This window comes from Bos taurus, chromosome 19 (genome assembly GCF_002263795.3).
Source record: "Bos taurus isolate L1 Dominette 01449 registration number 42190680 breed Hereford chromosome 19, ARS-UCD2.0, whole genome shotgun sequence".
In the NCBI taxonomy this organism is placed as follows: domain Eukaryota; kingdom Metazoa; phylum Chordata; class Mammalia; order Artiodactyla; family Bovidae; genus Bos; species Bos taurus.
In genome coordinates this window covers 33,367,585-33,383,332 of record NC_037346.1, presented here as the reverse complement: position 1 = coordinate 33,383,332, position 15,748 = coordinate 33,367,585, and the positions used below count along the sequence as shown (strand labels likewise).

The 15,748-nt window shown below is 38.4% G+C and overlaps 1 protein-coding gene across 30 annotated transcripts in view; it reads right to left on the bottom strand.

Annotated features, from left to right (window-relative positions):
• NCOR1 (nuclear receptor corepressor 1) overlaps positions 1-15,748 on the bottom strand; it is a 115,658-nt gene that overhangs the window by 59,029 nt on the left and 40,881 nt on the right. For 20 of the 30 annotated variants that reach the window (XM_024979813.2, XM_024979812.2, XM_024979811.2 and 17 more), the window contains exons 7-15: positions 12,417-12,473; positions 11,818-11,870; positions 11,458-11,484; positions 9,346-9,412; positions 6,892-7,064; positions 5,613-5,703; positions 3,538-3,716; positions 3,008-3,062; positions 2,231-2,332 (exon numbers count right to left, since the gene is read on the bottom strand). In XM_024979813.2, the coding sequence (XP_024835581.1) occupies positions 2,231-2,332; positions 3,008-3,062; positions 3,538-3,716; positions 5,613-5,703; positions 6,892-7,064; positions 9,346-9,412; positions 11,458-11,484; positions 11,818-11,870; positions 12,417-12,473 (804 nt within the window). The other 10 variants (XM_024979819.2, NM_001193059.2, XM_024979818.2 and 7 more) reach the window with 2 other exon arrangements.

Below are 15,748 nucleotides of genomic sequence, written 5' to 3'. Positions count from 1 at the left end.
CAAAGTAATGTCTCTGCTTTTCAATATGCTATCTAGGTTGGTCATAACTTTCCTTCCAAGGAGTAAGCGTCTTTTAATTTCATGGCTGCAGTCACCATCTGCAGAGATTTTGGAGCCCCAAAAAATAAAAGTCTGACACTGTTTCCAAATCTACTTCCCATGAACTGATGGGACCAGATGCCATGATCTTCGTTTTCTGAATATTGAGCTTTAAGCCAACTTTTTCACTTTCCACTTTCACTTTCATCAAGAGGCTTTTTAGTTCTTTTTCACTTTCTGCCATAAGGGTGGTAGCATCTGTATATCTGAGGTTATTGATATTTCTCCCGGCAATCTTGATTCCAGCTTGTGCTTCTTCCAGACCAGCATTTCTCATGGGCCATTAGGCCTTGTCATTATTCTTCAGATTCAAGATGCTAGTCACTGCCTTTTCTATCAACATGATATCCTGTGTGTGAAATACTTTCAGGTCATACCCATCAAAACCTCCCACAGGGCATCACCACCACCATCTTCAGTGGGCATGCGTCACTTCCAGGACTCTGCAATCTATTCATGTGCCCAGCCCTCCACATCCCATCTTTCCACTGTTGCCAATCCTGCTTTCTGTCCTCATGATCTTGATTCTATGAAATTTCCACAATTCATCAAGAATGGAATCCACTCTTCCACTCTGGGCCTTCGGCTAGATTGTTTCACTATCACAACTCCCTGCTGGCCTTATCTGACCTTCACAGCTTCACACCCTTTTAATTGCAAGTTTCATTTTCTTTTGAGTATGCATTATCACCTTAGAGAAAACTAAGAAATCGGGAAGATTTTCAAATGCATACTCTCCAATTGTGACTAGTTCTGCTTTACAACTGGGAATGTTTCATTCACCCCGACTCACGAGTATGCCACAGTGGTCACAAGACCTGTTTCAAATGCTAGTAACCTCACCCTGTACCCCACAAAGGTATCATTCATCTGTCATCTGAACCAACAAGATGGCACACCAATGACAAACTCAGCCATCTGCCTAGCGAGCGGGCTGCATAACCCAGAAACGGTTTACAGCCCTGAAAAGTCATGGGGAAGTGTCAACTCAGCTCAAGACAAGGAAAGAGGTCCACTGTCCTCAGGTTTGAACAACACATGTTCCCCCAATACTCTTCTGCCCCTAATATCAACCAGGGTCTTCAGGTAAGCAAACACCCCCACATGCCCTGCTACCTGAAACCAGCCCACAGCAGAACCTTACAAGCAAAGGGACATCTGTGCTCTGCACACACCACCCACCGATGCCCCTCCCTTACTAGGATCTCAGTCCTGGCCCCTCACCCCACTGTGGCTTCCCCAACCTCCAGCAGCCTTTACGCAGCTGACTCCTCAAATACTCAATACTTTTCTTGACCAAAAAACACTGCTTCTGAAGTCTGTGAGACCACATCCCAAAAGGTGGCATTGCTCTGGAGGAAACAATGACACAGAACACACAAGACACTTCTGACCACACATCATGAGGGAACCTGTATCTGGAGATCAGCATGACCAGGGAAGGCAGGCGGGGTCTGTGGAGAACAAAGCACTTCAGAACGCTCATGACGGCAGTAGCCGTCGTGTTCACAGGTGCCACCATCCTGAGTGGTCTCAGGGCATGTGGCACACAGAAGAGCAGGAGGGAGCTGTGGCGGCAGCTGACCAGCTATTCGAAGGAAAAGAGCTTCTAAAGTTCTGAACTGCCACTGTGAAAACACACACTGCACTGCATTAGACACAATCCTCTGACATCGAGTGCTCCAACCCCAGAATTGAAGCTAACCTGAAACAATCAGGTTCTAAGTATTTTAGCAAACAACCCTTGACTCTATAGTCACCTTACTCTACCTGTCCCCTTCACAGACCAAAGGACTGGAAAGGGTGGTGTATTCATTAAGATATCACAGTGCTTGTGTTTAATTATATTACAATTGTTAACTCTGACGTGCACAATTTCAGTATCATGAAAATATAAAACTTCTCATTAATTTTGGTATGCCAGAAACTTAAAATGCATTCAAAATAGAAAATGCAACACATTAAATATAGATTAACTTCAAAATAATCAAAGCATGTTCATAACATTCTAATTAATTTGATAGAAAGGTCAATGCCTAAAGTATAATACAGAGAAAGCCCCTATTATAAAATTTTTCATCTTTATAGTCCACCAACTTTGAAATAGTTTCCATATGATAATGAAACATACCTGGTTTCTCCCTCTGCGTTTTCCATAGTTCCTTCTTACTAGGGCTTTATAATTCTCATTTTTCTTGGTTAAGTAGTAATATAAAACACAATCGGGAACACTCTATAAAAAAAATTGAGGATCCAATGAGATTGAATTAAAAAAAAAAAAATCAAGCAACATCTTCAAGGAAAATCTCTAGTGTTCTCAAAATATAAACTGGAGAAAAACACAAATGGCTAGCTCTTTAAGGCATATCTAGGCTGTAAAATATACATATATATAGTATCTACTATTTTGATGGACAATTACAGCTGTCTTAACACAAATTATGTAAAAGATACCAGGAACTATCAGAAGCATTCAAGCACTTTCTTATTAACCAGTAACTAAATTCTCTTTCTTCCTCTATATAAGTAAATATTCAAAATGTCTCTTTAAATATTTTGTTCATAAACCGAACATGCAATAATACACTGTCGAACAAATTCAGGGAAAATCAGGACTCTGAAATTTTAATTAGAAGTTTAATGATGTTCGGAAAAACACTGTAACCTGTGTGTTTTTAGGGAAACATAGTATCAGGTCATTTTCATTAACCATGAAAATTAGTCTGTGTTGTACTTAGAATCATCATCATATGACTGTAAACACCACTATATTATTCACATAAGAATCTTTTCTATGTCAAGCCCTTTGCAAAAACTATTTAACTACTTCTGTGCTTTAGCACACAAAACCTTCAAAGCAGCAACCAACCCAAATCTATCAACAATCTCAGTGTAAACCACTTCCTACCTTCCTTTCCAAGTAAGATGCAATCAGTCCAAAGTTTTTTGGATGCTGGATAAACCTGAGTAAAACAAGAACAACACACACACACACTTTAACAACTTAAAAAGAGGTGGGGGAAGCCCTTGGGAATACAAATATAATGTAGACTAATTCCTAGTGACTCCTAAAGGCCAATGTCCTCTTAAAGGGCATAGGTTCCTGAGCACAGTCCACCAGGAACTGACTGGATTGGGATACAGTATTGCACAGATATCTGTAACTTTCAAATGCACCCCCAGTGATTCTGACACCACTCAGGTTTGGGTACCACTCTTAAAATGCCTCCACAACTCTGTTCTAAGCTGGTACCTATATTTCCAGCTATAAATTTACAGGAAGGTTGCATCCTATCTGTCTTCTCTGCCTCCCACGTTATTCAAATGCCAAAATGGGGCCATGTTTTGGGGGAAACAGTTCAATTTACAAGTAAATGCCAATATTTTTCACTAACTCATATAAGCTTCTATTAGAGAATAATTTAAAATTTAAATTACTTGTCTTTAAAGATCTCCTTCTCATGGTCAGTCCAAACATTCATGAACTGCCTATCTTTATAAACCTTCATAGGGTCCTCCATGAGCCCATTCATGTTAATGAACTTGACCCGTCTCTGTTCAGCATCAAACATCATAGGTGGGATCACAGAGAGCTGTCGCATTTGTTTCTCATTATTCTGAAGGAAAACAAAGAAGAAATGCAATGTACATAGAATTAAACTTAAAGAGGGCCACAGACTATCTTAACAGACACTGAAACACCACATATGCACTTTAATGACAATGGCAGTGGTACCATAACATCTAACATATGGTCATTATATACGAATCTAATAAATACTCATTGTATGAATAACAGAGGCAGAGAGGCAGAAAGTACATGTACTTTTTTAAATCCACCACTACAATGTGAGAAGAGTTCTTTCCTTAAACGCAGCAGATGGATCTTAGACCTAAAGGACACACAATGATGTCAGATCACTGAAGAAATGACCTTATGAAGCACTTATTAACATTAATATTGCCTCATTTTAAAAAGTCTCAACATCATTTTATAGAATAATAAAATAGAAAAATACGCAGATAGGAACCAAAATCTTAAGGTCATTGTTTTTAGATTAACTAAACTTACTCAAGTATCAAACACTTCTTGCTAAACTTACATAATCTTTCCACTGCAAATTTAAGACTATCATCCTTCGAATTTCAACTAAAACTTGGTTTCAGTTATATAATTTATCTTCCCAAAGCTTAAGCCAGTAAGTTTATAAGCACAAACTTCCAGGAGAAATCTTGTACCAAAAATTATAACTACTGACCCCAACACAAGGCTAGGTCTTCTTCTAAAACTCTTCTAGCAGTGGACATTGCCTTAGTCAATTCCTGACAGAGTTTCTCATTTTACAGGGACTCTCAAGTGCTAAAGAACCCACCTGTCAATGCAGGAGACATAAGGGACACGGGTTTGATACCTGGGTCAGGAAGATCCCCTGGAGGAGAAAATGGCAACCCACTCTAGTATTCCTGCTGGAGAATTCCATGGACAGAGGACCCTAGAGGGCTACAGTCCATGGGGTCGCAAAGAGTCGGAAACGACTGGAGCGACTTAGCACATTCTACCTCAGTCTGTCTAAACACCAAAATGTGGTTTGGGACAGACACACTAGCTTGACATTCACCTTGACATTCACTAGCTTCACATTTAGCTAGTATTCACCTAATACTAGCTTGGGTTGCTTACAGATGCCCCCCTCCCCCCGCCCTTATAGAATCAGTTCAAACAGTAAGCAAAGAAATTAAATGCAGAGTTAGTCATCACTGCAGAGATCACAGCCACAAACCCTGAAATGTACAGGAATATAATAATTGTCTTTGATTATTACTTAAGAGGACCACCACTTCAGAATTGAGAGATGAGGTTTTCAAAAAGCCATATTTTCAAACCAAAACTAGCAAAAGTTAATACATGGCTTTTGGACCAAACTTCAGAGAGTATGAACCCAGCCATGAAGACTCAGTGCTAGGAACTGAAATTTATTCTTATTCAGAACTGATTTATTAACATCGTATCGATCTCTCCCAGGCTCGGCTGGCTAGAAATCACACTCTAGACATCACCCCCCACTCCACCCCCAATGAACCTCAGGTCCACAACCCAACACACAAACACCTGCTCCTTTGCTCTTTCAGGAAAACGGCAGCAGCAGCCCATCCTCTAACCTGCTCGTCTTTTCCCCCAACTCCTGTCCTATCCATTCTGCCTTCTACTCATCTGTCCTATAAGGCCCCTCTTAACACATTTCTACCACTGTCACCCTGATTCAGGCCCTTAGTTTTAATCGTAACAGTGTCCTCACCTCTTTCCAGGCCTCCCTGCTGCCGAAGCCATCTTCATAAAACGCCAATAAGATCTCAGGGCAGCCTTGTTTAAAACCTTCTATAGTAGGCCATGTACTTTGGAAAAATCCATATGCCGTAAGCTTTCTCTCATATATATACAAATAAACCCTTAGTTCATGGGGTATGACACTAAAATGCCTAATCAATTAACATGAATTAATTAAGTGTCTTACCTCCTGTTCAGAGAGCCCATCAATAATTTCAGAAATCTCATGTTCACTCCTAGCAATGGTGGCTGAAAGACCAGCTCCCCTCTGCCCAACTCTAAATATGAGGGAGAAATTACATATATATTTAAAGGCCTTTTATAAAGAAGTATCAATTAATTACTTTTACATCAATTTGCTTTCTGAGTGGGACTAGAAGTCAGGGGGAAAAAACCTAAAATGCTATTGAGTAACTACTTTTAAGCAATATGTTTAAGTCATTTATCTATAAAATTAGGAACAATTTAAATGCTAAGATTTCTTTTTAAAGGTTACAAGTCTAAATTCAAATGGCAGAACTATTTGCAGGAAACATCTGGAAAACTAGTTATTGGTGTCATTTTCATTTCAAATAGCAGTCTTTTGTCTGCCTTCCACAGCACACGATAGCAGACTTAGAAAAATTCATAAAACATTTTTAAAGGGAGGGGAACAAAAATCCAATCATCACTCCTCACAACAACTTAACTGTGGTTACCAGGGCTTTCATGACTCACGTACATGAGACAGCAGAAAAGGCAACTAAAGATTCTACCTTTGCAAAAGCACTTGTCCTCTAAAGTAAAAACAAATCAGAAACTACATACCAATAACAGAGAATTTCTTAATTAGCAAACAATTTAATAAGACTTTTGATTATGCTGAAGGGTAGCGAAGGACCATGAAACACTGTCTTATTCTTACTGTCATTTCAAAAGGAATGAGCATTTTCAAGAACTGAAGAGTTAATTTCAACATATTCACTTAAATTTAGATTCAACAGCATGATTAAATATAAAAAGTTATTAGATTCACCAAGACATAAACATTGCTAATTGATAACCAAGTTTTATATTCAAAATAAAAGTTCTTAGACTCATAAACGTAGAGAAGAGATTTGTGATTGCCAAGGGGTGGGGGAGGGATAGATTGGGAGTTTGGGATTAGCAGATGCAAACTATTATATATAGGATGGATAAGCAACAAGGTCCCACTGTATAACATAAGGAACTATATTCAATATCCTGGGATAAATCATAATGGAAAAGAATATTTAAAAAGGAAGGTATGTACGTGTAAAACTGAGTCACTCTGCTATACAGCAGAGACTGGTACAACACTGTAAATCAACTATATTTGATTTATTTAAAAAAAGGAAAAACATAACAAAATTCTTTATGAACCTTCTTAATGGTTAGATTCAGGTGACAATAAATATTGTGAAAAATTAAAAATATGATTCACAGAAAAACATCAAACCACTTACCGCTGAAACCGTTCTTGCTGTTCTCTCTGTTTTCGAATCTCTGGAAATTGCTTTTCATAGTACTCTCTTGTTTTGCTTTCTTTAGCTTTCCTCCGAGGGTTATTTTCTATTCTGTCCACTTTTTTCTCCCATGCCTCCATGAGCTGATCATAACGTTGGCAGATTTTTTGTTCCTATTAAATACCCGTAGCAAATTAATAATTAAACTAAACTCTGTGATTCTGACAAACCTAATACTTTTAAAAGAACAGGTTACTTCTTAAGGCTAAGTCAGAAGGACATTTGGCCTATGACTCAACTGTGAATGAAAAGGTGTCCTTGATCTGAAAGAAGAGAAAGACAGGGAGCTGTTTTCTATGAAAGATCCACACACAGAGCCTATCATGGCTGGATTTCTTAGTCAACATTAAGACTACACAAATCAACAAACTACATGCTGAGCCACTCTGATAACAATTAAGTCTTCATTGTCAGGAAAATAAGAAATAGAATATGTAAATAGTTTGTAATCCCAAAGGCAAGCAGATTAACATTTTGTTGTCACCTTTCCATCAGTCAAAGAAAACACTCAAACTTAGACCACCCTCCTACTGTTGGAAGTTCTGGTTAGTTGCAATTTTTTCTTACTATAAATAATGCCATATAATGAACATTTTTACAGTCTGGAAAAGGCAGAAATTGGTTGTACTCTATGACAAAAAGAAATCCAGTAAACTACATGAAATCGAGAATGAATGCTTTTAGAGAAATGAATGTGTGACTTCATTCTTTAAACAGAGAAGAAAGAACCCTGTACTGTGGGCACAGGACCATTGGTACAAAACAACAGAAAAGTGTGAAAGGGCTCAAGATGGCCCAGGAAGGGAAGAGAGGGAAAGCGCTGTCCCCCATACTCCCTCTGTCTCCTTGACACCCGTCCACCTCCTGGGCCTGAATCTACTTTCATTCGGCTCTACCGCCAAGTCACCCCCTTGCCTCCTTCCTACACGACTCCCACGCACCCTGAGGTGTAACTAGATGCACATTCCCTTCCTCAGCTTAAACATTTCACAGATGACCTCAGCATCTGACCTCAAGCCCCCTCCTGACCCTCAGGCCATGCACAACCTGGCCTGGCTCCCCTGCCCTGTCATGCTCCCTCCACTTCCCAGCCCTTCCCAAGCTTGTACAAGTTGGCAGACAGCTGGTTTTCCTGGGGTCCACTATGTGCCAGCTGTCCCCTACGTGCTCTCAGTCATCTGGACGTCCTGAACCACAAGATGACCACAATACAGTAATCGCCCGTGCCCTCATCTGCCCTGTTCCTCCTTAGACTCCCGAGGGCTAAAGCCACGTGGCTATCTACTCCCTTTGTAGAATAATACATGGGTTCATTTTCAATTATTACATTCAATTATAAGGCAAATATTACTTTTAAGTTATAATTACACTGTTACTGATTTTCCTTACGAATCCTGGTGGGATAAAACACCTTGGTTCACTCTTGGAAAAGGGGAAACTGCCAACAAGTATTTACGAAGCAAGTCAGTGAACATACAAAGTTCATCACTAAATACTCGGTGAAGTATAAGAACAAAGTCTGGACCTCTATGTTTGCCTCTTTGGATAGCAAATTTAGCAATTACCATAATTAAAACAAAATTACTGGACAGAAAAAAAACACTTTAGCTAATTTATTTATATGTGTATGTTCTTGGCCAAAAAAAAAAAAAAAAAAATCAAGACTGATAATTTAAGAAAGTATCTGAAGGCCCAGACTGCCAGATTAGAACATTAGGAGTTATATACCATATAAAAGCTGGTGACTCTTACAATTCATTAAACTAACAGGTCCTTAAATACAAGGTACAAGTTCATTTCTGATGTGAATCAAAATATATCATTTATTCAGTAAGAAACCATTCAAATGAATTAACAGTCTAAAATTATTACGAACACACTATAAAAGAACAGTGGCATCATATTTTCTGTAACTTAATTTCCATGAAGATTATAACCACAAAATTTTTAGACTGCAAGTCATAATAAATACAAAGAATACCGTGAATTTGAAAAAGCTGAACTTTAGCTGACCCAGATTCTAACAAGAAAGAACAGTGATGCCTCATCGGCATGACCATAACTTACCCAATTTGTCTGAGGTTAAGAGACTAAATGAGATCATCCTACTTCTCTTTCATATTTTTTTAAACTACTCACCATTTTCTTTATTTTGGCTAGATGAAAATGCTATACACAGATGACCAAGAGAATTTGATGATATTAAGTGTGATTTATGATATCAAAATGTTACTAGACTCAGATTGATGTCTAAGTCACATTTATAGTTACAAATCAGCACCTGCTCTCAAGTGTGGTCAAGAACCGTTCTCACTAACAATGGGAAAGCGAATGCCTGAAGAAGCACGGACGGGAAAGCTGAACAAATTTCAGTGAACAAGGATAGGACCTCACCCTTTGTTTTCTTGCATGATTTCTTCTTTTAAAAAATAAAATGAGTTTTTTCCTCATCACCTGGTTTCTAGAAGAGAAAAATACGGTTGTATGACATTAAGAAAAAGTACAATTCAATAGTGCATTCACTTTGTTTTCAGAGACACTGAAAAACAAGCAAAGATCACTTAAGAATATACAATATAATCAAAGTTAATCCTAATTTTTTCACCCTGCAAAACAAGACTCCTCCAATAATTAGGACTAAATTTCCTCCCATTCTATAGTAAGGCTTTAACACAAAGAGTTCATTTTCAACTATTACATTCATAAGGCAAATATTATTTTCAAGTTATAACAATTACTGATTCTTCTTAAGAATCCTAGTGAGGTTAAGCACCCTGGTTCACTCTTGGGAGGAGGGAGGTGGAGAGGAGGCCAAGCTTTCACAGTTACCTCCTAACACAAGTCCACGCTGCCCTGCCTCCTCAGAGTGTACCAACACAGAGGGCTGACTCTGCCGTAAACAGAGGCTTTCTTCAGGCACAGAAACAACGCAGTCCACTCTAAGAAGTCATGGGGAGGGCAATGTGATAGGACAGCAAGTCCTCCCTTATAACTTAACAGTTTCACTTTTGAAATATGAAGCACTGTAACCTTCAAAAACAATGGCATGCAGGTTCAAATATAAATATTTATACCCCACCTACTTCCAGAAAGGATTTCAAGCTGATTATTCAAATATAAATACAAAGCCAAGGCAAGTAGAAGTAATTTTTTTGGTTATCTGCCACTCCGGACTAACACTGACACTGGCTCCACTTAAATAAGCATGAACAGTCAGGAGCTGGCTATATGGAAAAGGAGCCAAGAGATTAAAGAGAATTACTGAAAGGAACATTTGCTATTTCATACAAAGCAAATGATGATAATGACAGAACAGCTACTGAACGATCCGTATGGACACACGTAGCTGAGTAGACGGTACTTCACAAGATGGTGTGCAGTGGAAAGCATGGAAGCATTTCCATGTATGCAGTTTGCTCTCGCTGTAATTATGTGCTACTCAACAGCAAAAGACAATCAATAAATATAATTTACAATGGTTCCTAAGAATTTACATGAAGAACTCCTTCTCAGGATAGTGTGCTAAACACTATAGCAGGACGATAGCTAATATGAAATAAATCAGACAGGGCTGCTCTGCAGCAACTATCAGGGAAAAGACAGAACACAAACATAATGGAAGCTTTGTGGAAAAAAAAAATTATTAAAAGGAGCCAACTAGATTTTTATCCGCTATTCTCCTTTTTAAAAATGTTAGAACAGCTAAACAGTTCCAAAGTAAGGTATATTTTATATGTTTTGCCTAACCTAGTTCTAAGGGTTGTCAAAGACCACAGCAGCATCTCACAGAAAAATTCTAGGTATATGACTTTTATTATAAACCACTTACTTAACAAAAGTTAAAATCATTCAAATTTCAGTTTCTGTCATGCATACTACCATGCAAATTATATTTGCCACCACTTCTGCAAAGTAGCTAACTATTGCATATACTCTCAGTAAGAAAAATTTTTTTTAATTATATATATATATATATATAAATATCAATGTGCTCATTAGTAACTGTACTAGTAAATAAGTATAATGTTCTGGTTATAGTTAATAAAACATAATAAAGAAGAAATATCACATTTTTGTTACAAACTAAGAATAACTCATCTAAAATTCTCTTAAAATATGATAATTAAAAAAAAAAGATACCTATCTAGCTTCCTCTCTTACTTCAATCAGATCAAGAAATTAGGTTTTCTTTTCACTTATTTTCTTATTCCAAAATGTGCATCCAGAAAGGCCTGGTGTCTGGGAGGAGCAAGGCTAAGCCAGCTACATTGTGGAGCAGTCTCCGCACCCACGTGAGGGCTGAGCGCTTCCGAGGCACCAGGGCATGAAACGGCAGAAGGGTCTACAAATACCGTCATTAGCAAGAGTCATGGAAGGGATTTCCCTAGAATAGGATTTGAATAATGATAAAATGATCCGTGGCACTTCTACTTTGCAATGGCAGATGTGGCTTGGTGGGGGACGGTGTCATCACTAGTCTTAAATGAAAAAGCTTCATTATCTTACTTCATCATGCGCCTTGCAGGTACTCCACTGAAAAAAAGACAAAACAGGAGGCAAAAAATTCAAGCCTCAAGGTAAGCCATTTCAATGTTAAGTATCCACCTTTTTTACTAGCAGATCATAAAACCAGCTAGTTTTATGCAATCATTTATTTTATTTTTTGGCCTCGGAAACTCAAAGCTGTTACCCCAACCCCCAAAAAGCCAGAGGAAGATAACATATAGTAAAACGACAGCAAATTACACAAATCTAAAACACACCTACACTACATTATAGTACTATGTCAGCAGATAATGTAAAAATGGTCTCTCTATAGAATATACGGTCTTTAACTCAAGAACTCCAAAGATGATCAATACTTACGTCTTGATGTTCTCATGGTACACCTTGGTGTCTGACGGCTGGTTATAGAGTGGCTATAAAATAAACCAAACATTTATAAACAAAATGTTGTACACTTGCCTACTAAGAGACAAAGACACACTCCCTACACATCAATGGAAGCTCAGGTAAAGTACTGCTAATGGGTCTACACACAAACACTCAGCCACAACCTCCAGACTTAGCTGGCCTCTCTGAATAACTCTGTCCACCCCATCTGCTAACAATGAAATCCACTGTACCCCATAGTCGCTTCACTCATAGATTTTTTTTTTTAACTTTGAAAGACAAAGGAGGATTAAATGCCATTATTACCCTAACAAGATGATTCAAAGAGTTTTCCATTTCTGCTATTACTTCTTCCTCCTTCTACCTCAGTGATTTAACAGCTGCTCGGGCAAAAACATGATCAGGAAAATGCCTCTGCAAAGGTCCCAAGTTTGTGCATATTATTTCAAGCTTATCACCCTTACTGTCCGGCCACAGTACTCTCATCCTGAATCAAGCGACCATACTCCACCTTATCCCAAGAAAAACTGCTTCAAAAAGAGCATTAGACACGAAAAAAATTTTTTACTCACCAGTTCAACTTTTGGGCCAAGACCTTCAAATATTTTATGAGCTTCTTCCGCTTTTTTCTACAGATAAAAATATTATTATATAAGTAAAAATTACTTTACCTAAATGCAAAATGACTTCTAATTCAATAATATTTACCTAAAGGCCAATATATAGTCAAACTTATCCTTACTTCCAAATATTCTTCTTTCATATGATAGGCTAAAATACTAATTTTGTTTTCATAACTCCTTCACCAAATCAGTCAAATCTAAACATGTGTTTTGAAAGCAAAACCCAAAGAATTGCTAAGTTCTTAAAAGCAAATAGATATTACTAATAAGATTCCAAGGAGAGGAAGCAGAGATTCACTATTAGAAATGAATCCCTCAAACATGTTTAAAACTTCAACTCTTCATATCTTTAAAGATGATTTAAAAACACAAAATAACATAAAGTTGGCAATCTTTACCATGGTAGGCCAAACTGGTATCTTTGAAGAAAAGCTTATAATGAGTATATTCTCTAGTTTTAAGAAAACCTTGTTAATAACAGAGAAAAACTAGTTTGAATTACTCAAAGTATTCATTAGTGAATAAATGTTGAATTATATACTTTTACATGCCTTTTGGGGCTTCCCTCATAGCCCAGTTGGTAAAGAATCTCTCTGTCTTGCAGGAGACCCCAGTTAGATTCCTGGGTCAGGAAGATCCCCTAGAGAAGGAAATGGCAACCCATTCCAGTGTTCTTACCTGAAGAAGCCCATGGACAGAGGAGCCTTGCAGGCTACAGTCCATGAGGTCTCAAGAGTCAGACACAACTTAGAGACTAAACCAACACCACATGTCTTTTTCAAAAGTTAAATCATCTAGACCAAAGTGCTATCTAGCAGAAATCTACCTTTAATAGACAAATGAAATACAACAAAATTCGACACTCAAGCTGTTTAAGCTGGAATTCTATATCCGGTAACAGTGTCAAGGTTCTCAGCTCTCTCTGCCCAGCACGTGCTCACTGGTCACAAGGGTTCCCTGTCCACTACAGACTCCCACTGTCCACACACTGCAGTTAGGAACTCTCCAGGACTTCTGATGTGAGACATCGTGGGAATGAAATTAAGAAGGATCCCCAAGTATAAAGAAAGATTTTCCCTTAAACATTCTCCTTTTCCTTTATCAGTCAATCGGTCAAAGATTTACTTAGCATATATTATGTGAAAAGAAGTATGTTTAACCAGTGTAGAAGGCTCAAACTAGTGTAATGTACTTTCTGAACTCCAAGAAACTCAAAATGTTATTGAGATGAAAAATAAACCTATCAAAAATGTCAAATACAAAACTGTAACAACCCATACAATGTGCCGCATGAACTCTATTTCTATTGACAATTTTAAGGCAGACTTATTGCCCTTGGTACCATTAACATTTTGGGCCAGATGTCTCTTTCTTATGGGGACTGCCCAGTGCATTATAAGCTACTCAGCAGTACCCCAGTCTCAATCCATTAGATGCCACCAGCACTCCACCCCGCTACAAGTTATAACAATCAAAAAAGCCTGCAGTTGAGAACAACTGTTCTCAAAAAGCCAAACGTACATACCAGAAAATTCAAATTTACTAACTATAAGGCATGTATTCAATAACACACAAATAACATAATCACAGGTCATAAATTTGGAAATATCTAACACCTTCAATGATAATCTCTCTAGATAATCTACACTTGCCAGTTTTTCAATTTGCCTTCTAGAGGCACTCCACCACTATACAGTCTACAGCCTGTTCTTCAACCAAGAACAAGCTGGCCAAGTGGAACTGTAAACAAATAATACTGGTAAACAAGGGGGAAATTATGTTATGGCAAATATTTACTGGTATCCTATTAATTAAAAGCACTTACCTCTTCAGGATTAATTTTAGAGCTGATATTTAGAAGGTGTTTGCATATTCCAAGACTTAAGTTTTGCAAAATTTTATTAAATATTTGACTTAATGTTGGCTAAACTGCTAAGAACAGATTAACCTATCAATTGTTTGGCAGAAACATTTTAATTTAAAACCTTCACATTTACATAATATAACTTTGTTCTAAATCTACAGATAGAAGTAATTAATGCCTCAAACACACACTGAATATGTTATGTGACAAGCACCTGCTAGACCCTAAGCAAACAATGAATAAGACTGACTTTCTGGTGTGGAGGATAAGGAGTCCTGGAAGGCTTCACAGAGAAAATGATCCTTGCTTTGGGTCCTGAAGTGATTGCACTCGACAGACAAGACGAGCAAGACACAGGGACGCCTGGCACTGGGGCAACATTACAGGGTAAAAAGCACTGTCATCAAGGGGACACTCACACCTGTTCTGGTAGTGCTAAGAAAGGAGTCCAGGCCCGCAGGCTGGCCAGGCAGGCATGTGAGCCCTGATGAAAAGGCTGGGCTACTTGGGAGAAAGAGAGAAATAGAAACTTAGCAAAAAGTTCTATTTGGAAATCACACTGGAGGTCTCAAATATGAAGGACGGATTAGAAAGAAAAGACTGAAGGAAGGAAATTCAGCACCTATGTGAGGTGATGGGTTAAAATAAGCTAGTGCCAAAGGAGGAAGAGAGAAGCAACTGACCAGACCAACACTCAGGAGGCAGGACTGAGGCTCCTCATTGATTAACCAAATCTGCAGAGTAGCAGAAAGAGAGAAATAGTTTCCAGGACAATGGCCTCAGTGACGAGGGGTTATTGGCACTGAGTACGTTCTCTATTGTCAATCTCTTTCTTCTAGTGAAACTAGTGCCACAGTAACTTGCAAATCATTCAACCAAAGCATAAATGTTTCTGAAAACTACACTCCACACCCCTCTTTCAATATGTATTATAACACTGAAATTAGAGCACTGACAAATATTTTTGGGATCTACAACTGGGAAGGGTGACAGCAAATTAAACTATTAAAAATAGTTGAGAAGCGTCTGTTTAGAGACTAAATGAATCTTGGCCTCAAGTTTAACTATGATGCAGAGCACTTGTTCTCTCACTAAGACAGTTTTAAAGCTAACCATCAGCGTGAGCAGTTTTCTGCTTCCCATTAACGTCCTAAATAAAAGAAAGAAGTCGCCTCTCAGATCATGGCCCCAGTCTCTCAAGACATGTTAGGCTGCAACCAGCATGTGCTGCTGACAAACAAGAAGGGGACGACCCCTGTCACCAACCACTGCTCTCTGCCTTCTGAGTCAAAATGAGTAAGGTCATTCATGAAAAGCACAGATAGGGCAAAGGTCTGACAAAAGGCAGCTGGTGAGGAGAAAGGTTCGGGTCAGGGTCAGGAGTAAGGAAGGCTGCATGCTCCACTTCCGCCCCCGA